General features: G+C 45.3%; 1 protein-coding gene across 2 annotated transcripts in view; it reads left to right on the top strand.

Annotated features, from left to right (window-relative positions):
* Positions 1–469: 469 nt before the first annotated feature.
* Positions 470–25,146, top strand: part of RAD50 (RAD50 double strand break repair protein) — a 127,654-nt gene continuing 102,977 nt past the window's right edge. Inside the window, exons 1-4 of one of the 2 annotated variants that reach the window (XM_087862290.1) lie at positions 470–589; positions 2,889–3,013; positions 6,910–6,970; positions 21,155–21,334. In XM_087862290.1, coding sequence (XP_087718416.1) covers positions 569–589; positions 2,889–3,013; positions 6,910–6,970; positions 21,155–21,334 — 387 coding nt within the window. In that variant the 5' untranslated portion in view covers positions 470–568. The remainder of the gene's footprint in view (positions 590–2,888; positions 3,014–6,909; positions 6,971–21,154; positions 21,335–25,146) is intronic. The other variant, XM_087862289.1, reaches the window with a different exon arrangement.

The raw sequence follows: 25,146 nt of genomic DNA, 5'->3' as shown, positions 1-25,146 counted from the left end.
AATGGGTCCTGCAGTACCGCCTGCGCCCACAGTCGTTCGCCTAGAGCGCCCCTGGCCGAATTCTAGGCTTTCCTGGGGGCAGCAGCACCCCTACTTCGCCCTGGGGAACCCGAGTCCTGATCTGGAGCCCCTCGCCCCCAGGTGACCCACGCTCGCGCTGCCCCAACCTGATTTGAGTGTGTGTGTGTGTGTGTGTCTGTGTGTGGAGGGGAGGGGGCACAAGCCTTTCAGGCGAACTTCCACATTCCTGCTCGGCCCCGGCTGGGGGTGAGTCCGGGTAAGCGGCCGGCTTCCTGGAAAGGGAGGGAGGGCGGAGAAAAGCAAAGCCTCCCAGCCGTGCCGCCCTGGTAGCTGCCGGGGACCGCCCCTCCCCCTCCCCAGCTGGCTGCCCTGCCCGTGCCAGGCAGCTCACCTGCCCGCAGCCCAGGGCACTTCCTTCTCCACCCGCCTCCCAGACTCCCGCTGCGGGCTAAGCGTTTTCAGCCAGCTCCGCAGCTCCAGGCTGTGTGAGCTCGGGCAAGCTGCTGAACTGTTCTGTGGCGATTACCACCGCCCCCCCTTCTGAGTGATGAAGCTAGCAACAGTCGGGGTACAGAGCTCTTTGAAAATGCCCCTGCCCTTCCTTCTCGCCCCCCTGGGTGGCGGGCATACAGTAGGCGCACAGAAATGGCGCCCACCTCTAGACTGCCTCAGGGGAAGGTCGCGTTGCGTCCCCCCCGCTGGGGCACTCCGCAGTCCGCTGCACCCCAGCGACTCGGGCTGGACTCGAAGCTATCCCGTGGGAGGCGTGGGTGTGCTGAGCCCCTGGGCCGCCGCCGCCAGCCCGCCTCCGCAGGTGGGGGAGGGGCCGACCTGGCCGCCGGGTCGGGATCGGCCCACCCGCGCCGGCCCCAGCCCCTACGGAGGGTTCTGCGGGGCCGCGCCGGAGGGGCGGGGCCTGGGTTTCGGTTTCTTGCAAACGCGGCGGACATAGGGAAACCGAGGAGTTTCCGGGAACCGCGCCGGGAGCGCTGAGGTTCGCGCGGCAGCGGGGGACGGGCGGCCGTCCAGTGTCGGGGCCAGTGGCCCTCTGGAAGTTCCAAGAGGAGCTGGGGAAAACCAGGCCCGGAAAAGCCCCACCTGAATGCACCTGCCCCAGCCTCCACCCAGAAGGGGCGGTGTGGGAGTGTGTGAGGGGGCTGTGCATGGGCAGGTGGGAGGAAACCGGAGGCCCCTCAAAGGGCGGAGCTCCCTGCTTGGACACTCATTGTGTGACACATCTCATTTTATTGTCTTCATAGGTCTTATCATTGCTGAAATTTTCCCCTCTGTGTACTTAATTTATTTATTGGAAGATTCCTCCCATATGACTTGGACCCCTGGAGGGTGCAGCCCTGCCCCAGTAGGGCCTAGAACAGGGTTAACTGCAAGGAGGGTGTCCGTGTTTATTGAACGAGTGAAGAAATAGAGTGAGAGGCATCTACAGTGGGCTTTGTGGCCTTCTGACCTGCTTCCAGGAGACCTCTGGGCCCCGCTCTCCTGGTTCCCTACCCCAGTCAGGTGCTGATGTCCCCAGCTAAGGGAAGACCCCCACTCTGTAGGAGAGGCCTAAGCCTCTTTGTCGGGGGGAGTCCCCTGTAGCTCCCTGAGAACTGCCCTCCAGATGGGGTGGTTGAGCAGTAAGCAGACTATAGTCATCGCAGAGGAATGCTGGCTGTGGGGGTCGGCCACTTCCTTCCCTCCCCAGGGCTTGCAACTCAGGCCAGGGATGATTGTGGGTTGGGCCTGGATCTGAGCCACAAAGGGTGGGAGTTTGGAATGGTGAGACAGAGTCCTGGACCCTCCCTGGCCTCTTCAGACCAAAGCAATGCCTAGAGTCTGGGTGGGCAAGATCACCTAAATTCTTGCTTTTGAGACCCCAGGTTTGTGACAGGGGTCTCCTTTCAGATAGCCAGAAGACCATGACTCTTGGGAAGACAAACAAGTGGAGCTCTCTCAGTCCAAAAGAGCTGGGGGTGGAGCAGGTGGCAGGGGGCCACTTGGAAGTAACCAGTCAGCCAGTGGAGGGACAGGCAGATAGACCCTCTAGCATCCCTTGTCCACGCCATCATTCACTTCTTCTGGCCCAGGCTAAGGATCAGGGTGGCTGGCCTGGGAGAGAGCCAGGGAAACTCCAAATGCTGCAAGAATAGAGCTTGTGCTCTGAGCACAGCCCCTGGTGACCTGGTGACTCATCCTGGGAATCCCAACTCCAGGGGCTGCCCTAGGAATAAGGCTCAGGACAGAGAGGGGGTGCCCCTAAGGGGACCGGCAACCATGATAGCAGTTGAGTGAAGCCCCAGACCGATAGGTTATTGTCTCTCCTGTTTCCCAAGGCTGGACTCTGCATAGTCCAAATAGTATCTTTGAGGCAGGGAGCCAAACCGTCATCCTTGCCAATAAATTTGACATAGGAGAGGACCTGGTTTTCAGAGTGTGTTGGGCTCCATTTGAGGTCACATTTCAGAAACAGTAGGTATACCTCAAGCTAGAAGATAACAGAAATGTGTCTTTGTAGTTTGGACACAGCAAGTGCTGAGTTATAGGCATATTCATATAAGGAAAACAAGGGATGAGGCAAGGTGGGTGGCCTGGTGGGTGCTCTCTCTTGTTCACTGCAGTAGCCCCAGGATCTGGCCTTCGCTGAGCACAGCAGGTGCCCTGTGAACCAGTGTGGCAAGGATGGGCAATGAATGGATGGACGATGCATTCAGATTGTCTGAGCAGTGTTCACACTTTCCCTGAGGTGATCTTGGCAACAAGACAATTTCTACAGAAAGTCTTGAATGGCCCAAAGGGAGGAAGGATGGAGGGATGTAGCTTTCCTGAGTAGCACTGTGGTCATTTTTGTCTGGTTCTATTCCTCCAAGGAGACCTCTGCTCCCTTTGCCATCGCCCTGTTCACCTGTGTGCCCTCTAAGCCCTGCAGAGAGACTGGGAGTACGGTGACAAGCCATCCAGACACAGAACAAGAGGAAGGGGCTGCTAACAGCAGGTGGGTGCTCTTTCCTCTCCTAGAAGGTAGGTCCACAGGGCACCTGGGTAACTCAGTCGGTTTAGTGTCCCATTCTTCATTTCAGCTCACGTCATGGCATTGAGCCCTGCCGTCGGGCTCTGTGTGCTTCCTGTGGAATCTGCCTGTGCCTCAACCTCTGCTCCTCACCCCTCTTGTGCGCACACGCCCTCCCCCAACCATCTCTAAAATAAATAAGTAAAATCTTTAAAATAAGGTAGGTCCACAAAGGAGCTCAATTTAGGTAGGACCTCAGTCATGTGTGAGAGGTTCCCGTGCTTTCTCTGAATGAATGTGCCCTCAGGAAAGCATGTGTTGACTGACCAACCAGCTGACTGATAGGAGGAGTGAAGAGTCAGCAGAGAGCCTCCCCTGGTCCGGGAGAAAGCATGGCTGTCTGCTGTCCAGTTTGGCCCATGACAAATCACAACGAGTATCACTGTGTCAGATATCCAACATGAAATGTTGCTCTGGTAGTATTTGAGAGGACTGGATCCATACTGGGGGGCAAAATGGACCAGCCTGTACTGGGAGGAGTTCTGGGTACCCCAGGAGACAAAAGCCATTCTTCCTTCCTGGAGAACCCTCATGAATGTTGGGGACGGCTTTCCACAGGGGCTGGAGGGCACATGTAGCACTTTGCTTGTAGTGGAGTAGTAACTCCAGAGGACTGAAGACTTAGGGGCATCTGGACGTCATGGAATGCTCAGCCATGTGCCTGTTCTGGCCTTGCGGGGACTTAGAAGCGAGCGGCCGTGGTCCCCTGGGTGTTCTCCTAGGGCAGAGGATGCAAATGTTAACAGAGCAAACTCCCCAGCACCCAGCACACTCCTCACAAACAGCAGGCACTTAGTAAGTGCACTGCTGATGGCAGAATGACAGAGGTGTGTAATACCTGGAGTATTAGACAAAGGGGCAGAGATGCTGGGGTATTGAGACAGGAGCAGTTGGTCTCAGCAGGGTCCACAGATGGCTGCTCTGAGGAGGTGGCATTCATGAGGGCCTTGAAGGATGAGTCACAGTTTAACAGGCCAGCCATGGGAGAGGGCATTCCAGGATGCTGGAGCAGCCCAAGGAAAAGCTTGGAAGCCCAGAAGTGCAGGCCAGATCCTGCTTGCAGTACGGCTTTGTGTGGCTGCCCCAGGCACTGAGGCTGGGACCAGCCAAGGGGGGCCACTGCAAAGAAGCTCAAAGGTCGTACTCAATAGTCCACACTTTATCTTGGCAGACAGGCACTCCTCAGGGCAGGACCTGCGGTTCCTCTCCTTCTAGAGAACCAGGGTCTGTCAGCAGATGTTTATTGAAGTAAATTCTAGGACAGGTCCTGTGAGGGTAGCTGGGATCTATGCTTTAGAATACTTCCCGTGGCTGCCCTGAAGGATGAAGCATGGGCACACCAGGGGGGACTCGGACTCGTGTGGCAAACAAAACATAGGGAAGCAGTCACTCTCAGGGGCCAGCTCTATACTTGCATGACGGTGAGCGTGAGCGCCTCCTGACGTTTGGCACCCTAGGCACCTACTTGCTTCACTCTAGTCTGGGAGCCGGCTGTGGACTGGAGGCAGGGCAGTGGACAAGAGGCAGCTCAGTTATTCCGGGGGGTTTAGGTCTATAGCCACATGCGATTGACAGAAGTGGGCCTACTTGAAAGCAGGATCAGAGGACAGGATTTGGGGATGGCCAGGATGTGGAACACGTTGAAGCAGGACCCTTCTTTTTTTCTTTTTTTTTTTTCAAGATTTTATTTATTTATGTATTTGAGAGAGAGAGAGAGAGCATGAGCAGAGGGAGGGGCAGAGGCAGAGGGAGAAGCAGGCTCCCTGCCGAGCAGGGATCCTGACAAGGGGGCTCCATCCCAGGACTCTGGGATCATGACCTGAGCCAAAAGAGCCAAAAGTGGTTAAGTGACCTTAACCAACTGAGCCAACCAGGCGCCCCAAAGCAGGACCCTTCTGATGCCCTCCATAATTCCCCATTCTGGGAAAAGTATAAAGAGGACCCCACTTTGCTAACACAGTTTGCCCGCCTGCATCTGGGGCCAAGGCCAGACTCTGGGCCTTGGCTTTGTCTAGATTATGAGTTTGGGGAGCTGAAGGTGTTGAGCTAAAGAGAGTAGGGCAGGAGGTGAAAAAGGTCACAACCTGCCCCAGGAATGCCCAGTCACTGTTGACCATAGCTAGAACCTGAAACAGTACATCAAGACTCCTGGGCCCTGCCCTTTGGACACTGGGTGTGGGGGCGCAGCACACAGGGAAGGCTGGATAAGGGTGCCTCCACTGCTGGATGGGGCGTGTCTATGAAACCATCATCCTTCTCTGTCCGGCATGACCAGAGTCCACCCTGAGGGCCACCTGTGTTCCCTGGGGATTAGTGGTTCCACTCCCCTAGCCCCCGCCCCTAGAAGCTCTGACCCTGTGGCAGCAGTGCCCCCTGCTGGTTAACAGAGAGACTCCCCCTCCCCCTGCCTTTGGAAAAGAGGGTGGAGGGGGTCCAGGGAAGAAAAAAGGGTGAAGGGTCAATGCACGTTTAAAGGGCGGGGTCAGGAATTGAGGATGGACTTTGGCTAAGGCAGATAGACAGGTGCCACCTGGTAAACAAAGCACCCGCTTCCTGGTCAGTTGCCTTTGAGCAGGTGCCAGAGAGCAGACCCAAGCAAAGACAGAGATGGCATTTTCTAAGATGAATACTGAGGGAGGCCAGAGAGCAAGGACCCTGTCGTGTATCCACCCTCCCACCCCACCCTGGCATCATGGCCCAGGACGGCGCACATCCCATACTGAGCACATGTCTCCCTCGGTGGGCCCTGGCCGCCCCCCCAGAACAAACCCCCTGGGCCCCACAGAAGATTTGTCCTGGGACTGAGGGCCCCAGGATAGGCCTGTGAGGGGACAGTGCCCTGGGCTGTCTAAAAAGAGGAAGGGTCATCCCCTGACAGAGTTCCTGCTTCAAATGTCCAATCCAGGCTGGAAGGAAGGTGGTGATGCGTCAACAGAACAAAATCAGAGAGAGCCCGTGAGCAGCTGCATGGCTCCTCTGATTCAGGCTCCTCTGGACTCCCTCCCTCCTGAGCTCCAGATGGGGGCCTCAGGACATAGGGACCGGGTTAGAGTGCAGGGTGAGAGGTCCAGTGGACAGAGGAGTGAGAGGGGCTCGATCCCATGACCATGAGATCACGACCTGACCGAAATCAAGAGTGAGACGCTTAACCAACTGCACCACCCAGGCACCCCTAATGCAGAGACATTTTAATTTTGTAAATGATCGAAGGGGCAGTGATGTGCAGAAGAGGGCAAAGAACCTTCGAGGCAGAAGGAGGAGCTAATGTGAAGGCCTTGGGACAAGCACAAACTCAGTGTTTTGAAGGAAAAGATCACAGTGGCTGCAGCATGATGGGTAAGGAGGACAATGATAGAGAATGGGAACAGTAAGATCAACAGGGGTCAGGTGATGTGGGCATCTTGGGCCCCCTGTCAGGGGCTTGGGCTTAATGCGAAAGCAACGGAGGGCCTTTGAAGGATTTGGTACATGGGGAGGAAATGATCCAACGTGAGTTTTTAAATGCTCACTGGCTGCTGTTTGCAGACTTGACTGTCCAGTCTAAGTCTTTCTACAAGTGGAAGCAAGACCATGGGGCAGGCCAGAGTGGGGGGTTGATCCAGGAGAGATGAACCAGGGTAGTGGTGGTATCAATGGAAAGAACAGGGACAGAACCAGGCAGAGTTTGGAGGGGAAGCCAAACAGAGATGAATGGAATGTGGTGGCGACAGAATGGGAGAAAATATTTGCAATTTATATATTGAACATATATCCAAAAATGGGCTTACATATAGAAGGTCGTAGTCACCTCTTATCTGCAGTTTTGCTTTCTGTGTTTTCAGGTACCTGCGGTCTAGTGTGGTCCAGAAGCAGAAGGTCCTGCTTCTGATATATCGTCCAAAGGTCAGTGGTAGCCTAAAGCTACATGACAGTGCCTACATCATTCACCTCACTTATCTTATCACATAGGCATTTTATTATCTCGCATCATCACAAGAAGAAAAATGGTGTATAATTATGATATATAATAATATATATGCAATATAAAATGTATTGTAGATAATATAATAGGCAAATAATCTATATTGCAGAAAAAGAGACACAGTATTTATAGGGTAGTACATTTATTTTCTTTCAAATTTTTATTTAAATTCTGGTTAGTTAGCATACAGTGCAATATTGGTTTTGGGAGTAGAATTCAGATTCATCTCTTACATACAACACCCAGTGCTCATCATAACAAGTGCCCTCCTTAACACCCATCACCCATCTAGCCCATCCCCCCACCCATCTCTCTCCATCAATCCTCAGTTTGTTCTGTATTGCTAAGAGTTACTTATGGCTTGTTTCCCTCTCTCCTTCTTTTTCTTTTCCCCCTTCCCATATGTTCATCTGTTTTGTTTCTTAAATTCCATATATGAGTGAAATCGTATGGTATTTGTCTTTCTCTGACTGACTTATTTCGCTTAGCATAATAGCCTCTAGCTCCATTTCACTATTTACAGATAACATGATACTTTACATGGAAAACCTGAAAGAGCCCACCAAAAAATTGCTAGAACTAATACACGAATTCAGCAAAGTTGCAGGATATAAAATCAACGTACAGAAATCTGTTGCATTTCTATACATCAATAATGAAGCAGCAGAAAAAGAAATCAAGGAATTGATCCCATTTACAATTGCACCAAAAACTGTAAAACGGCTAGGAATCAACCTAACCAAAGAGGTAAAAGATCTGTACTCTGAAAACTATAGAACACTTATGAAGGAAATTGAAGAGGACACAAAGAAAAGGGAAAACATTCCATGCTCATGGATTGGAAGAACAAACATTGTTAAAATGTCTATACTACCCAAGGCAATCTACACATTCAAGGCAATCCCTATCAAAATACTGCCAGCATTTTTCATAGAGCTAGGACAAACAATCCTAAAATTTGTATGGAACCACAAAAGACCCCAAATAGCAAAAGCAATCCTGAAAAAGAGAAGAAAAGCTGGAGGCATCACGATTCCAGACTTTAAGCTACATGACAGAGCTATAATCATCAAGACAGTATGGTATTGGCACAAAAACAGACACATAGATCAATGGAACAGAATAGAAAACCCCAAAATCGACCCACAACTATATAGTTAACTAATCTTCAACAAAGCAGGAAAGATAATCCAATGGAAAAAAGACAGTCTCTTCAACAAATGGTGCTGGGAAAAGTGGACAGCAACATGCAGAAGAATGAAACTGGGCCATTTTCTTACACCATGAACAAAAATAAATTCAAGGGGCGCCTGGGTAGCACAGTCGTTAAGCATCTGCCTTCAGCTCAGGGCATGATCCTGGAGTTCCGGGATTGAGTCCCACATCGGGCTCCTCCGCTGGGAGCCTGCTTCTTCCTCTCCCGTTCCCCTGCTGTGTTTGTTCCCCCTCTCGCTGGCTGTCTCTCTGTCAAATAAATAAATAAAATCTTAAAAAAAAAAATTCAAAATGGATGAAAGACCTAAATATGAGATAGGAAACCATCCAAATCCTAGAGGAGAACACAGGCAGCAACCTCTCTGAACTCGGCTTTAGCAATTTCTTTCTAGACACATTGCCGGAGGCAAGGGAAATAATAGCAAAAATGAACTATTGGGACTTCATCAAGATAAAAAGCTTCTGTGCAGCGAAGGAAACAATCAACAACAGTAAAAGGCAGCCTACGGAATAGGAAAAGATATTTGCAGATGACATATCCGATAAAGGGTTAGTATCCAAAATCTATAAAGAACTTATGAAACTCAATACCCAAAAAACAAATAATCCAGTATAGGTAATACATTTAAATTACTTCTGATTTATCACAGAAGGAGAGAAGGAAGTCTCATTGTGGAGACCAGAGAGAAGTGGAATCACATCTTTAAGGTGCTGGAGGAAGGAAAAAAAAAAACCCATAGACCCACAGTTCTATAGCCAATAAAAATATCCTCGAGGAGTGAAGGTGAAATAAAGACATTCTCAGATGAAGGAAGACAAAGAGAATTCCTTGACAGTTGACCTGCTCTAAAATAATTGGTAAAAGAAGTTCTTCAGACAGAAGGGACATGATACCAGAAGTTAACTTGAAATATCAGGAATGAAGGAAGATCAACAGAAATGGTAAAATCTGGGTTAATTTAACATTCTCTTATTTATTATTTGACATGCTCTTGGGTTCTTTATGTTTTATGGTTGAAAAAAATTATAACATTTTCTAATGGTATTTTCAACGTATGTGTATATAATAATGAAACTACAACATAAAGAAGGGAGAATAAAGGACCCTGTAGGGTGGTAAGGTTTTACATTCCACTTAAAATGATAACATGTTTATTCTAAGCAGACCTGAAAAGGTAAATAAGTATATTATAATCCGTAGAGCAATCACTTAAAAAAGAATAATTATAAACACAATAGATGCATTTAAATGGAATACTAAAAAAAAATGTTCAAATAACCCAAACATGCAGGAAAGAGGAAACGGAGGGAGGGCAAACAGAGAAACAAATGATAAAATACTAGACATAAATTCAATCACAACAACAATTATGTAAAATGTAAATGGTCTAGGAGTACTGCCAGCAAAAACGGTGACATTTGGGATTCCAAAAGCCCATCCCTACCCAGAAGCAGGGAATACAGTGGCAAAAACTGTCAGAATCAGCTTTATTAGAGCTCTAGAAAGTGATTGAAAGTTTACAGCAACACCAGGGAAATGTTTAATCAGGGAAAAAGAAACCTAGCTGCATCTTGGTAGAACTCTGTGGTGTTTTAACTTACCCAAGCCTCATTCCCCTCTTTCCAGTTTGGCAAGAGCCTTGAAGACAACAGCGTGGTTTCCCAGTATAGGTTCTTAGTACAAGAGGGAGCAGAATGGGCCTTATTCTCAAGGAATTGTGGTTGTTTTGACCTGTCCTCTCAAGTACACGGAACATCCTCAAGGACACATGATACGAAAGGACACAAGACAAGTCTTAGCAAATTTAAGAAGATTGAAATCATACCAGGGATGTTTTCTGACCACAATGATATGACACTAGAAATCAACAATAGGAGGAAAGCTGGAAAATCTACACAATTATGTGAAAGCTAAATAACCCACTCTCGAATAACCAGTGGGTCGAAGAAGCAGTCCAAAGGGAAGTCCAAGAATATCCCAAAGCAAATGAAAATAGAAACACAACTTACCAAAACCTATGGCATGCTTGAAAGCAGTTTTTTTTTTTTTAAGATTTATTTGTTTTAGAGAGGTGGGGAGAGGCAGAGGGAGAGGGAGAGAATCCCAGGCAGATTCCTGGCTGAGCGCGGATCCCCATGCAGGGCTGATCTCATGACCCTGAGACCATGATCCGAGCTGAAACCAAGAGTCGACGCTCAACCGACTGATCCACCCAGGTACCCCATTGTAAAAGCAGTTCTGAGAAGGAAGTGGAGAGCCATAAATGCACATAATAAGAAATTAGAAAGATCACAAAGATTAAAAAGATAGAAATTTAAAAACCACCCTCACACCTCAAGGAACTAGAAAAAGAAAAGCAAAATAAGCCCACAGTTAGTAGAAGAAAGGAAATAATAAAGGTCAGAGTGGAAATAAATGAAATAGAGACCAGAAGAACAACAACAATGATCAACAAAACACAGAGCTGGTTTTATGAAAAGATCAACACAAGTGACAAACCCCTAGAAGACTGAGAAAAAAATAGAGAAGACTTAAATATGTAAAATCAGAAAGGAAAGAGGAGAAATAGTAACTGACACCACAGAAATACAGGGCATCATAAGAGACTACTTTGAACAATTATATGCCAACAAATTAGATAACTGAGAAGAAATGGATAATTTCCTGGAATCATACAACCTATCAAGGCTGAACCAGGAAGAAATAGCACGTCTGAACAAACCGATAGTGAGTAAGGAGGTTGAATCAGTAATCAAAAACAAACCTTCCAACACAGAAAGCGCCAGGACCAGATGGCTTCATGGGCAAATTCTACCAAACACTTAAGGAAAAATTAATGCCAATCCTCAAACTTTTCCAGAAAATTAAAGAGGAGGGAACACTCCCAAACTCATCCTATGAGGCCAGCATTACCCTGATACCAAACCCAGATAAGGACACTGCAAGAAAGGACACTGTAGACCTAATGAAAATAGATGTAAAAATTCTCCACAAAATATTATCAAACTGAATTCAAGAATTCATTTAAAGGGGGGCGCCTGGGTGGCACAGTGGTCGGGCGTCTGCCTTCGGCTCAGGGCGGGATCCCGGCATTGTGGGATCGAGCCCCACATCAGGCTCCTCCGCTATGAGCCTGCTTCTTCCTCTCCCACTCCCCCTGCTCGTGTTCCCTCTCTCGCTGGCTGTCTCTATCTCTGTCAAATAAATAAATAAATAATCTTAAAAAAAAAAGAATTCATTTAAAGGACTATATACCTTGACCAAGTGTGTTTTGTCCCTAAGATGCAAGGATGACCCAACATACACACACTGATAAATGTGATACACCACATTTATAGAATGAAAGATCAAAGTCATGTCAGATCAATAGATGCAGAAAAGGTGTTTGACAAAATGCAACATACTTTCATGATGAACACTCTCAATAGATTGGGTACATAGAGGGAACACACCTAAACATAATAAGGCCATATATGACAAGAACATGATACTCAACAGGGAAAAACAGAAAGCTTTCGCTCCAAGATCAAGAATAAGATCACTGTCACCACTCTTGTTAAAAATAGTACTGGAAGTCCTATAGCTAGAATAATGAGGCAAGACAAAGAAATAAAAGGGACCTAAATAGGAAAGAAAGACATAAAATTGTTACTATTTGTTGATGATATGATTCTATATATTGAAAACTCCAACAAGACTTGACAGAAAAACTGTTGGATCTAATCCATGAATTCAGTAAAGTTGCAGGATATAATTCATAATCAATACACAGAAGTCAGTTGCTTTTCTATATACTGAAACGTTTGAAAAAGAAATAAATAGCAACAAAAACAATAGAATAGTTAGAAATAAGTTAACAAAGGAAGTGAAAGATCTGTATAATAGGGGTGCCTGGGTGGCTTAGTTGGTTAAGTGTCTGCCTTCGGCTCAGGTTGTGATCCCAGGGTCCTGGGATCGAGCCCCACATCACATCAGACTCCCTGCTCAGTGGGGAGCCTGCTTCTCCCTCTCCCGCTCCCCCTGCTTGTGTGTGCTCTCTCTCTTTCTCTGTCAAATAAATAAAATCTTTAAAAAAAAGATTTGTGTAATAAAAGCCACAAGACTTTGCTGAAGAAAACACAAAGGACATCCCGTGTTCATGGATTGGAATACTGAATGTTGTTAAAATGTCCATGCTACCCAAAGTCGTCTATAGATTCAGTACAATCCCCATCAAAATGCCAATAGCATTTCCATAAAAGTAGAAAAAAAAATCCTGAAATTTATAAGGACCCACAAAAGATCTCAAGTAGACAAAGCAATCATGAGAAAGAAGAACAAAATTCCCAAAAATGAGGCATCACATTTCCTGATTTCAAACTATACTGCAAGTCTACAGTAATGGAAACAGTATGGTACTGGCATAAAAATAGACCCATACGTCAACAGAACAGAACAGAAAGCCCAGAATTTAACATCTACATCTACAGTCAACTAATATTTGGTAAGGGAGCCAGGAACATCCAGTGGGGAAGGGATAATCTCTTCAACAAATGGTAATGAGACACTGGATAACCACATGCAGAAAAATGAAACTGGATTCCTATCTTAAACCAGTCACAAAAAATAACTCAACATGAATCAAAGACTCAAACGTAAGACATGAGGCCATAAAACTAGAAGAAAGCATAGGAAACAACCTCCTCAACATTGGTCTTGGCAGTGTTTCTTTGGCTACGACACCAAAAACAAACAAAAGGAAAAAACCAACAAATGGGACTCCAGCAAACTTAAATCTTCTGCACGGCAAGAGAAACAGTCAACAAAATGACAAGGCATCCTACAGAATGGGAGAAAATTTTTGCATACTACATATTGGATAAGGGGTTAATATCCAAAATTTATTAAAGAACTCATAGAATTCGATAATAAGTAAAAATCCAATTAAAAAACAGCAGAGGAACCAAACAGACATTTTTGCAAAGATGACATTTAAGTGGCCAACATGAAAAGGAGTTCAACGTCACTAATCGTCTGGAAAATGCAAATCGGATTCATGATGCGGTATCACCGCACACCTGTCAAAATGGTGATCGTCAAGAAGACAAGAGAACACGTGTTGGGGAGGACATAGAGGAAAGGGAACCCTTGTGCATTGTTGGTGGGATTTTAAACGGGCTCGGCTACTGTTGAGAACAGTATGGAGGTTCCTCAAAAAATTAAAAATAGATCTACCATGTGATCCAGCAATCCCACTTCTGCATATATATCGAAAGGGAATAAACACAGGATATCAAAAAGATATCTGCACTCCCACGTTCATTGCAGCATGATTCACAGTAGCCAGGATACAGAAACAACCTAAGTGTCTGTTAACAGTTGAATGGATAAAGAAGATGTAGTGTATTTATACACTGGAGTCCTATTCAGCCATGAGGAAAAAGGAAATTCTCCCATTTGCAACCACATGGGTGAACCTTGAGGACATTATGCTAAGTAAGTCAGAGAAAGACAAAAACACTGTATGATATCTCTTACATGTGGAATCCAAAAATCTGAAATTGTCAAAGCGTTGAGTGACCAGGGGTTGGAGGGTAGGGAAATGGGAGAGGTGTTGTTTAAGTTATGAATTGGCAGCTAGTACATAAATAAGTCTGGAGACTTATTGGAGATCTGTTACACGGTACAGTGGTCGTGGATACCAAAATTGTATTACAAACATTCATAGATGGAAGTGCTAACTAATGCTGTTATGACAATCATATTGCAATATAAATGTATCAAACTTATATATACACCTTAAACTTACACAATGTTATATTTCAAATAGAACTCAATAAAAAATTTAAAATAATAAAATAAAAATAGAAACTTACTCTACTCCTCCAGTAATCAAAACAGTGGGGTCCTGCCACACACACATACATATCAGAATTGAGAGTACCACAGTAAACCCTTATATGTATAGTCAATTCATTTCCTTTTTTTAAAAAAAGATTGATTTATTTATTTGAGAGAAAGAGAGGGAGTGGGGGTGGGGGTAGAGGAGCAGAGGGAGAGGGAGAGAGTCTCAAGCATGTCTGAGAGTCTCAGCATGGAGCCTGATGCGGGGACTGATCTCATGACCCTGAGATCAGGACCTGAGCCGAAACCAAGAGTTGGCTGCCTAACTGACTGCACCACGCATGTGCCCCCCCCCCCCAGTCAATTCATTTTCAATCACGGTACCAAGGCAATTCAGTTGTATTTTCTACAAATGGTGCTGGGACAATTGAATATCCTTATGTAAAATGAAGAATTTATATGCTTGCCTCACATCACACACACAAATTAACTCAAAATGGATAAAAGACCTAAATAAGAGTTAAAACTGTAAAATGTTTAAAAGCAAACATAGAAGAATATCTTTGGATATTCTTGGATTAAGCAAATATTTCTTAGTTAGGACCCCAAAAGCACAATCCATAAATGAAAAGTTAGCAAACTAGGCTTCAAAATGTAACACTGCTTTTCAGAAGACATCATCAAGTAAATGGGTAGTCAAGCAATAGACTTCAAAGTATTTGTAAATCCTGTATTGGATACGGACGCCTGGGTGGCTCCGTCGGTTAAGTTCTGCCTTCCGCTCAGGTCATGATCTCGGGGTCCTGGGATGGAGCGGGCTCCCCGCTCAGCCGTGGGAGTCTGCTTCTCCCTCTTCCTATGCCCCTCCCCCTGCTTGTGCTCTCTCTCAAATAAATAAATAAAATATTTTTTTAAAATCCTGTAGTGGATCAAGGACATATCTAAATATATAAAGAACTCAGAAGGCCGAAAATAGAAAACAAAGAAATGAGAAACAAGAGAATAAACAGAAAACAAAAAGTGAAATGGTAGACTTAAGCCATAATATATCAATAATTACACCAAATGCAAATATTTTGACAGCATTAGCCATTAGGTAAGTGCAAATGAAAACTATGATGAGATAACACTCCATGTCTAATAGGATGGTTAAAATAGAAAATATTGACAAAACCAAGTGGTGGTGGGGAGAAGAAGCAACTGCGATTCTCATACACAGCAGATAGACACACAAATGATATGTCACTTCGGAAAACAATTTGGCAGTTTCTTATAGTCAAACATTCACTAACTGTAGGATACAGCAACCCTACTCCTAGGTATTTATCCTAGAGAAATGAAGATGTATGTAAACAAATATTTATAGCAGCTCTATTGATAATTGTCAAATACTGGAAGCAACTCAAATATTCAATGAGTGAATGAATAAATAGACTCATACGTCCCTGCAATGAAAACTACTCAGGAAAAAAAAAGGAAGGAACACAACACAATTTGAGTGAATTTCTAAGTCATTATGCTAAGTAAAAGCAGCCAGTCTCAAAAGGCTACCTACTGCCTGATTCCATTAATACGACACTCGCTAAAAGACAAAACTCTGTTGGTGGAGATTAGATCAGTAGCTCCCAGGGCCCGGGGTGGAGAGAGTTACAACTACCGAGGGATAGCCCCAGAGAGTTTTTATTCTGTATCCTGATTGTGGTGGTGGTTACACAAACCTATATGTGTATTAAAATCATAGAACTGTTCACCAAAGTTGTTATTTTCACTGTATATTAATTTAAAAATAAAATAGGTCACACAAGGAATGAATAAAGTATTGATACATGACAACGGATAAATCTCAAAATAATTCTACTGAGTCAAAGAAACCAGGCTGGGTATCATCCCATTTTTATACAATTCTAGAAAATGCAAACTAATCCATAGTGACAGAAAACCAATCCGTGATTGCCTAAGGGTGGGGAGGTGGGGAGGGCTGATCGATCTGTTCACTATCTTGATCATGGTGATGGTTTCATCGGTGCATACATATTCCAAACTTAATAAATTGTACACCTTGGGTCCAGTTTCTCCTATGTTAATTATATCTCAGCAAAGCTGTAAAATAAAATACATTGGCTGCCCTCGAGGAGCGTAGCATCCAGTGACAAAGAAATTGACAGTTTTGTAACCCAAAGTTACATGAATGGTAGCCATGGGATCGAAGGCCGGAACTCCCTTCACCCAACTGAGAAATCCTCCTATGGCTGGTTACAGTCACCACTGTTCAACTTTTGTAGGCACAGCCTGCGTGACGGGAAGCACGCAGCCAGCTCAGGGTAGGGCTGAGCGTTTGAAGAGACTTTCTGCTCTTTTCCCAGGGCTCTCCCAGCACTGAATCTTTTGTCCTCATGGTGTATCCCAGCCTACTGTTCACAAACCCTGTGACCTTGAGCAAGCTCCTTGGCCTCTCTAATCCTCCTGTTCTGAGCATCGATGAAACACAGATAATAAAAGTGCCCACCTGGCAAGGTTGGTATGAGGACTGAATGACATCAAGGCTATAAAATAACATCCTATCCCCAACTGATAGAGGATACTTCTGGGAGGATTTTGTCTTATACCATATATATAGATACGTATTACATCATGCATGTAACACATTTCGTGCTGAAAAGAGAATGAGAGAGAACTGCATCTCTGGGTCAGGACACTGCAATCCTAAGTAAGGCGGGGTGCCCGCCCATCCCACTTACTTCCTACGGCCAAGAGAGAGCCCCATTTCAGTTCACAGATGGGGCCATGAGAGACTCAAAGAGCTCACTGACGGCCGAGCTGGGACTCCTGACTCCTAGACCAGTGCTTCGACAACAAGAGCAGATATTTGGGACCAAGGCCAGAGGGGAACGGGAAAATTGTCACCTGGGGGCTGGAAGTGGGAGAATAGAGGAGCTAGTTGATCGGGAAACTGTTTTCAGAGCCATAGCCTGCTGCGGTCTGGGGGCAGGGTGAAAAGGCAGGAAGGAGAGAACGAGCCACACTCATTACACTCATTTTTTCCTCCATCTGATATTTATGGATTGCCAGCGCCATGCTAGGATCTGAGGGATGAGTAAGAGGGCCCCTTTCCCCCAGAGCTAATGCTGATACAGGCCTGAGAGATGAGGAGATAAAAGATGACATTTTGGCACAATTCAAATTCTGTCATGCGTTCGGTCCCTAAACATTGACCAGAGTCACCCTCGTTCCCTGGGTTTCTTCTTGCTTCCCACTGGGAAAATGTTTAGCGTGGGGAGGAAGAAGCTGTGAGGCGGTGAGTGGTCAAGAGAAGGACTTGAGACCAAGGGTGGGTGCTGTCTAGATCCTTCACACCTTCCATGCTCAGGGTCCCACCTGAACTCTCTCCTTGACTGAACTCAGGCCACTAGCGAGAGTTAACTGGGTAGACACCCAAAAATTAACGGCTCATTTGCAGAAGACAGAACTCAGTCCAAAGACTTGGCTCTGTTTTCACCTGGCGGATGGGCTGCTGGGCGGATGAGTTTGGGAAGCCTGGTGATGGTGCCTTTGAGGTCTGGCAGTCAGTTTTTAACTTCTGTCACCACCAGAGGGCGGTGTTGGGGCATGTCAAAGCCCCAGGAAACCGTGTGCCTCAGCCAGGGGACAGTAAACAGAGCTTGACTTCCTTCAGCCAGGCTGCATCTGCTTTTCTGATATGTTTTAAGCACCTTAAACTCAAAGAGCCACTGTGTGTACAAAGGCTTCAGTGGCAGCCTTGCAGCCAGTTCCAGAATTCTGCGTTGGTACTAATCCTTGGGGAAATACCCGGAACAGCCAGTAGAGGGGGATGGAGAGCTGAGATCGTGGGTCCCTCAGTGAACAATGAACTGCGGTGGCAAAACGGCTCCAGAAATTGCACTATACGAACACAGAAATAAACTGGAATTGGGTGAGGAGGAAGGAGGAGCTGACAAGATGGTACAAGGTTGGAGATAAGGGGAATGCAAAGCGGAGTGAAGAGGAAAATCCCCCACAGTGGGGTGGCCACAGAACTTCAAAGGACGGGAGCACGAGTGCTTAATTTGAGATTGCTTCTGCCGCAGAGAGATCTGTGCAGCTGGTCAGCTTTGTTGTGTGGCCAGAACTCCACGGAAAGAGCCGCATTCTGTTGGCGTGTTGGCTGGTAGAATGTCAGGATGAATCACACAGCAGGAGCAGGGACCAGCAGTGGTCATGCAAACCCAAGCCTTTGGGGATGGGCAGCCACCTCGGCAAAGGCTTTGGACCTGCACGCGGGCAAAGATGAGTTTGAGCCTGCCCGTTCAGGTCTCAGGAGCCTGGGAGAGCCCAGCTTACATCTGCGTTACAAAAGAGGGCTTCTGCCATGATGCGGAAGTGTGGGGAAAGGAATCGAGGAGCCCAGGTCCGGGGAGCCTCTACCACCTGCAGAGAGAACAGAATTCTAAGAGGGCTTTTCCTGCAGAAAGTGGAGCTTGGGTATGGATCCTAAGGGAATAGAGGGAGCTGCAGCGGTGAGAGAAGACAGATCAGGGGTCCACTACAACCCCTGCGTGACGGGGTCCTGCCTCCTCCCACTCATCCCACACCACCCCTTTTCTCACACAGACCCAAGTTCAAGCAACCAACCCCCAGACCAATAGCCTCCTAACTTATTTCCCTGATTAAACATGAACACCTCATCTCTTTCCACACAGAGGCAAGAGTTCTTTTAAGAACAGAAGTCATATAATGACCCTCCTCTGTTTTAAACTGTCAGCGACTTCCCATTACTAGGAGAAACACAGAGTCCTCTCTGTGGGCTGCATGGGCCATCCCTTCCCTCCCTAGCCTCATCTTCTGCCACGCAACCCATGTGTTCCAGCCGTCCGTCTTCCTACTGTTCCTCAATCGCACCAAGTTCATTCCCACTTCGGAAATTTGCCCTTCTGTTTAGCTGTCTCTTCCCCCCAGACTTTCACATATATGGCTTCTTTTTATCAGTTAGCTCTCAAATGTCACCTTCTCACGCCTTCCCTGACATGTAAGGTTGCTCCCCAGCCCCTGCCCAATCTCCCTCTATCACACCGGTCCCTAGCCCTCATCATGATCTGAAATGGCCTTTGCTTCCATGATTCCTTCTCCACTATGGTATAAACACCTTGAGGGCAAGAGCTTGCCTGTTAACTTCACTACTCATCCTTAGTGCCTGGCCCCTAGAGGTGGTCAGGAAATGATTTTTGAAAGAATAAATGTTCCATCAACTCTATTTGGTGGGTTTGGTGATCACTTCCAAAGTGAGTTTAATTCTCCCAAAGTGTAGGCAGTAGCAGAATTTGAACTCAGGCAGCCTGACTTTTGTGCTTACGCTTTGACCTTGGATTATTTTATCTCGACCTTTGTCTGTTCTTTCCCAGATAGCACTTACCGTAATCTATAGTTGTTTTGCTTGTTTGTTGTCTGACCCCTCTCCTGGTGTCATGCTGCTGGAATAGGACTGCGTCCTGCCCCGTGCAGTGTTGCCAATGCTTAGAACAGCGCCTGGCACATTGTAGGTACTCCGTGTTTGCCGGGTGAGTGGATAAACACCAGGCGAACATACAAGTGGGGGATGGATGTGGAGGAACGTGACCATGCCAGCGGTGGGGGACTTTCCCAGGCACTAGCAGGAGTCCGGTGCCCAGAGCGCAGCAGTGCCTGGGCAAAGGGGCCTGCCAAGAAGCTGCCCCTTGCTGTGGCAGAAGGCATCTTTCGGGGCAGATGGTGGTGGCCTTGCTCACTCTTACAGCGAGGGAGGGTCACCTGTTCTGTGAATCTTCAAACTTGGGGTCATTCCCCGACGTGGGCCCTGGGTTTGGCCTTGCTCCTGACCATATCCGAGAGTCCCGTCTGTCCACTGGGGTGATACCAGGCTTCTGGGTGAATCTGTGGAAACAGCTTCTTTTCCACTCGTTACATTATGTCAGCACCTTTTCAGCTTCTGAGAAACAGGAAGCACCATGATGTGTGGTGGGGTTTGAAAGGATGATAAGAGACATAATCACATTTCTTTGGTTTGGGCATGGAGGACTGGGGTTCCTGTTTGCTCTGATGCGAACACATCACCTTTTCCCTCTAGCCAGAATTCTGGAGGATGAGGACCGTGTGGGAAATATGTTTTATGGGGCAAAAAGAACAGGGGGATAAGAGCTTTTAAAATTGTTGTTATGAAACATCATACATACAAAAAATGTACAGTTTAAAACTTAACAAAAATTTTAAAATCCATGTGTCCTCCACCCCATCCCTGAGAAGGTGACTCTCCCATAATATCCCACTCCCTCCTCACCAGAGGTAGCCACTGTCTTGATTTTTGTGTTTAATTATTTCTTGCTATTCTTCATGGTTTTATCACATATGTAAATATCCCTAAATTATATATGATTTTATTTTGCCCATTTTTGACCTATTTTTTTTAAAAAAAGATTTTTTTTTTATTTATTTGAGGGAGAAAGAGTAGGGGGAGGGGCAAAGGGGGAGGAAGAGAGAGTCTCAAGCAGACTCTGCATTCAGCACGGAGCCGGACATGGGGTTCAGTCTCACGACCCTAAGATCAGGGCCCTGAGGTCAGGACTTGAGCCAAAACCAAGACTTGGACGCTTAACCCACCAAGCCACTCAGGCACCCCATTTTTGACCTTTTTATAAATGGAATCTTGTTGGATATATTTAAGACTTGCTTTTTCTGTTCAGTAAAATGTTTTCTTTTTTTTTAAAGATTTTTTAAAATTTATTAATTTGACATAGAGAGAGACAGCCAGCAAGAGAGGGAACACAAGCAGGGGGAGTGGGAGAGGAAGAAGCAGGCGCCCAGCAGAGGAGCCTGATGTGGGGCTCAATCCCAGAACGCTGGGATCACGCCCTGAGCCAAAGGCAGATGTTTAAGGACTGCGCCACCCGGGCGCCCCAAGTTCAGTAAAATGTTTTCAGACTCATCCATGTTGACCCAAATATCTGTACATTCATTTACTTTACTGCAACCCAGTGAATGACCAAACAAGAATTTATCTATTTTTTTTAAAGATTTTTTATTTTTATTTATGTGACAGAGAGACAGCCAGCAAGAGAGGGAACACAGCAGGGGAGTGGGAGAGGAAGAAGCAGGCTCCCAGCGGGGGAGCCCGACGTGGGCCTCGATCCCGGAACGCCGGGATCACGCCCTGAGCCAAAGGCAGAAGCTTAACGACTGCGCCACCCAGGCACCCCAAGAATTTATCTATTTTATACTGGTGGGTATTTCATTTTTTTTTTCAGTTTTAGCTATTAGAAACAGTGAAGTTAAAAGGATGTTAGGTAATTACTAAGGAAATCTGAATAAGGTATAGGCTTTAATAATAGTGTATCAATATTGGTTTATTAATGTGACAAATGTACCATCCAATTGTGAGATGTTCATAGTAGGGGAAATTGGATGTGGAGTACATGGAACTCTGTACTCTCTTCACAATTTTTCTGTAATCTACAACTATTTTAAAATAAAAAACTTGGGGGCACCTGGGTGGCTCAGTCTGTTGGGCATCTGCCTTTGGCTCAGGTCATGATCCCAGGGTCCTGGGATCGAGCCCTGCATTGAGCTCCCTGCTTGGTGAGGAACCTGCTTCTCCTTCTCCCTCTGTTGCTCCCCACCCCCCCGGCTTGTGCTCTGTCACTCTCGCTCTCTAAATAAATAAATAAAATAAAATAAAATAAAATAAAATAAAATAAAATAAAATAAAATAAAATAAAATAAAATAATTGATGGGACACCTGGCTGGCTCAGTCAGTAGAGCATCTGACTTTTGATCTTGGGGTTATGAGTTCAAGTCCCATGTTAGATGTAGAGATTACTTAAAAATAAAATTTAATTTAATTTAATTTAATTTAAAATTTTGTTAAAGAAAACCCAATCATGAAGCACCTGGGTGGCTCAGTTGGTTAAGTATGTGCCTTCGGCTCAAGTCATGATCTCAGGGTCCTGTTCAGCAGCGAGTCAGCTTCTCCCTCTGCCCCTCCCCCCAACTCGTGCACACTCTCTCCCTCTCTCTCTCAAATCAATAAATAAAATATTTTTTAGAAAAAGTAAAAAGAAAACCCAAAGGTGTTATGAACATACTTTCTTAAATCTCCTAATGTCCATGTGCAAGAATTTCTTTAGACCTTATACCAGACTGAAATTCTGGGTCATGGAGTACACGTGTCTCAATGTTCTTAGCTCTGCATTTCAAGAGTACCAGTTTTTACTGTCCCACACACAGTGTGTAAGAATTCCTTTTACTTCACATCCTGGACAATACTTGTAATATCTTGACTTTTTAAAATTTTTGCCAGTCTGGTGGGTGTGAGATGCTATCTCATTGTGGTTTAATTTTGTATTTCCCTGACTACTAACAAGGTTGACATCTCTTTATGTTTATTGGCCATCTGTGCTTCCTGTTCTGAGAATATGCTTACTCATGTCATTTACCTGTTTTTTTCTGGTGGGTTATTTATCTTTTTCTTATTGAGGACTTATCTTTTTCTTATCAAGAAGACTTTGTTACTCATTCTGAAAACGAATCCTTTGTCATTTATACGTAACACAAATATATGTCCTTATATATAACAAGCTTATAACTTGTCTTTTCTTTTACTCAGTAAATTTGTTGAATGTTGAGTGTGTATATCTTTTCCTTAATGATCTGTGCTTTGAGGGTTTTATTTATGAAATCCTTCCATTCATTCTGAAGAGCTCTTGTTTGCTCCTTTAGATCCACTTCTTTGGCCTTTTCTGTGTCCGGGGGACAGACTTGTCTGGATTACATTAATGACTTCTTTGCTCCTGGGCTCCCCATTGGGTTTGACCATGAGGAGCCCCGACAGGCAAACTAAGGGTGGGAGCTAAGTGAAGTCAACGTGTTTGTCCTCCCAGCTCTCTCCTTGTAAGGCTGCTGCAGGTTAGCTGTGTCCTTGATTGAAGGTCCCAGCTCCTACAGGTGGCCCTTTCCCCACGGCCCTCTGTATCTTAGAGTTTTACCAACTGTCCCTCTCCTGTTAAAGCTCCTGTTATTAGCCCCAAAGGATTGCATTTTCCCTCCTGATTTCCCTATATCCTGTTCTCACCGTTACAATGGCCCCATTATTAAATACAATTTTCTCAAATTACCCAGTTTACTGGAAGTATTCCAGCTGTCTCCTGATAGATATGCTCACCCCAAGGTCATATTTTTATTTTATTTTATTTATTTATTCACTTATTTATATATTTATTTTTAACGTAGGCTTCACGGCCAATGTGGGGTTTTGAGCTCACGACCCCAAGACCAAAAGTCACACGCTCTACCAAGTGAGCCAGCCAGGCGCCCTTGTTTTTTTTGTTTTTCTTGTTTTTTAAGATTTATTTATTTATTTGAGAGAGAGAGAGCACACACGAGCAGGGGGAGGAGCAGAGGGAGCAGAAGAGAGAGAGAGGAGCAGACTCCCCGCTAAAGGTGGGTCCTGATGAGGGGCTCCATCTCATGACCCCGAGATCATGACCTGAGCTGAAATCAAGGGCTGGACACCCAAGCAACTGAGCCACCCAGGCACCCCACCCCATCTTGTAGAAAATTATTAGTTATTGGTCCCTGTCTCTCTACTCTGTGATTTCTCACCCTTGGCACTACTATTTTTTACGGCATAATTCTTTGCTGTGGGGGCTGTCCTGGGCAAAGTAGGATGTGTAGTATCGTCCCTGGCCTCTGCCCATGAGATCCTGGCAGTAGCCTCTTTTTTCTCTCCAGCTGTGACAACCAAAAATTGCCAAATGTTCTCCCAGGGGGGAAAATCGCTCTTGGTTAAAAACCACTACCCTACCGTATGTCAAGATCTTGCTGACCTAATTATTAGTTTGATATCTCATGGGGCAAGAGCTCCCCCTTTGATCTCCTTCTTCAGGATTGTGTTAGTTATTCTTGGATGCTCATTCTTCTGTGTACATTTTAGAATCAGCTTTGTAAGTACCATGAAAAAAATTGTTGGGGTTTTGATAGGATTTATATTGAATTTATAGATCAGGTTCCAAATTATGGTATTGACTTTTTGTGTCCATGGTCATGGTGGGTCTCTGTGTTTGTTAAGGTCCTTTTAAAACTATTTCAGTAAAGCTTTGAATCAACTTTCGGTAAAGTTTTTCACACTTTGTTAGACTTATTCTTTGGCACCTTATATTTTTCTAAGTGTTATAAATGATATCTTCTTCAAGATTATATTTCTATTTGTTAGTGATGTGTAACAATGTGATTGATTTTCTATATTGATTAAGCAGTTTGATAAACTCTCATTACTTATAGTCATTTACTACCCCTACATCCTTTTGGGTTTTATTTTTGTCATTTTGTATCATCTGCATATGTATATATATATATGCAGATATTTGTGTCTGTACGTGAATTTTGTTTCTTCTGTTACTATCCTCATATTTATTAGTACTATTTATAATCTTGTTGCAAAGGCCAGTACCTGCAGTCACAGTTTTTAAACAAAACGGAGTTAACCTTATCCAGCACCACCAGTAGCCCATATAAAGCTTCTATGTAAATTGGAAGAAGAGGCTTCTTCCTCAATACCGTTTACTTCCACCTGGTAGGAAATTATCCTGATACATATTCCAGTCCACAATGTCTATGATGTCAAATGTGCTCCCTGGGATTGTGCAGTGCACATACAGTGGTCCGGCACATTCTTGCATTGGTTCCTGCTTTTTAAAATTAATTAATTAATTAATTAATTAATTAATTTATTTATTTATTTATGTATGGGAGAGAAGGGCAGAGGGAGAGGGAGAGAAAGAATCTTAAGCAGGCTCCACGCCCAGTGTGGAGCCTGACACAGGGCTTGATACCACAACCTCGAGTCGACACTCAGCCAACTGAGCCACCCAGGCACCCCCACATTGTTCCTGCTTTTAAAGGGATGTTTTTAACATATCACCATTGAGTGCAGTATTTGCTGTAAACTTTTCAGATTAAAGAAGTTCCATTTTTTTTTAACTTTACTAAAGGTAGTACTAATAAGTGGATGTTAAATTTCAGCAATGCTTTTTGTG

Source organism: Ursus americanus, chromosome 5 (assembly GCF_024610735.1).
Source record: "Ursus americanus isolate L20-20 chromosome 5, mUrsAme1.1.p, whole genome shotgun sequence".
NCBI classification, from domain to species: Eukaryota; Metazoa; Chordata; class Mammalia; order Carnivora; family Ursidae; genus Ursus; species Ursus americanus.
Note: the sequence above shows the minus strand (reverse complement) of the source record. Positions and strands in the feature narration are given on the sequence as shown.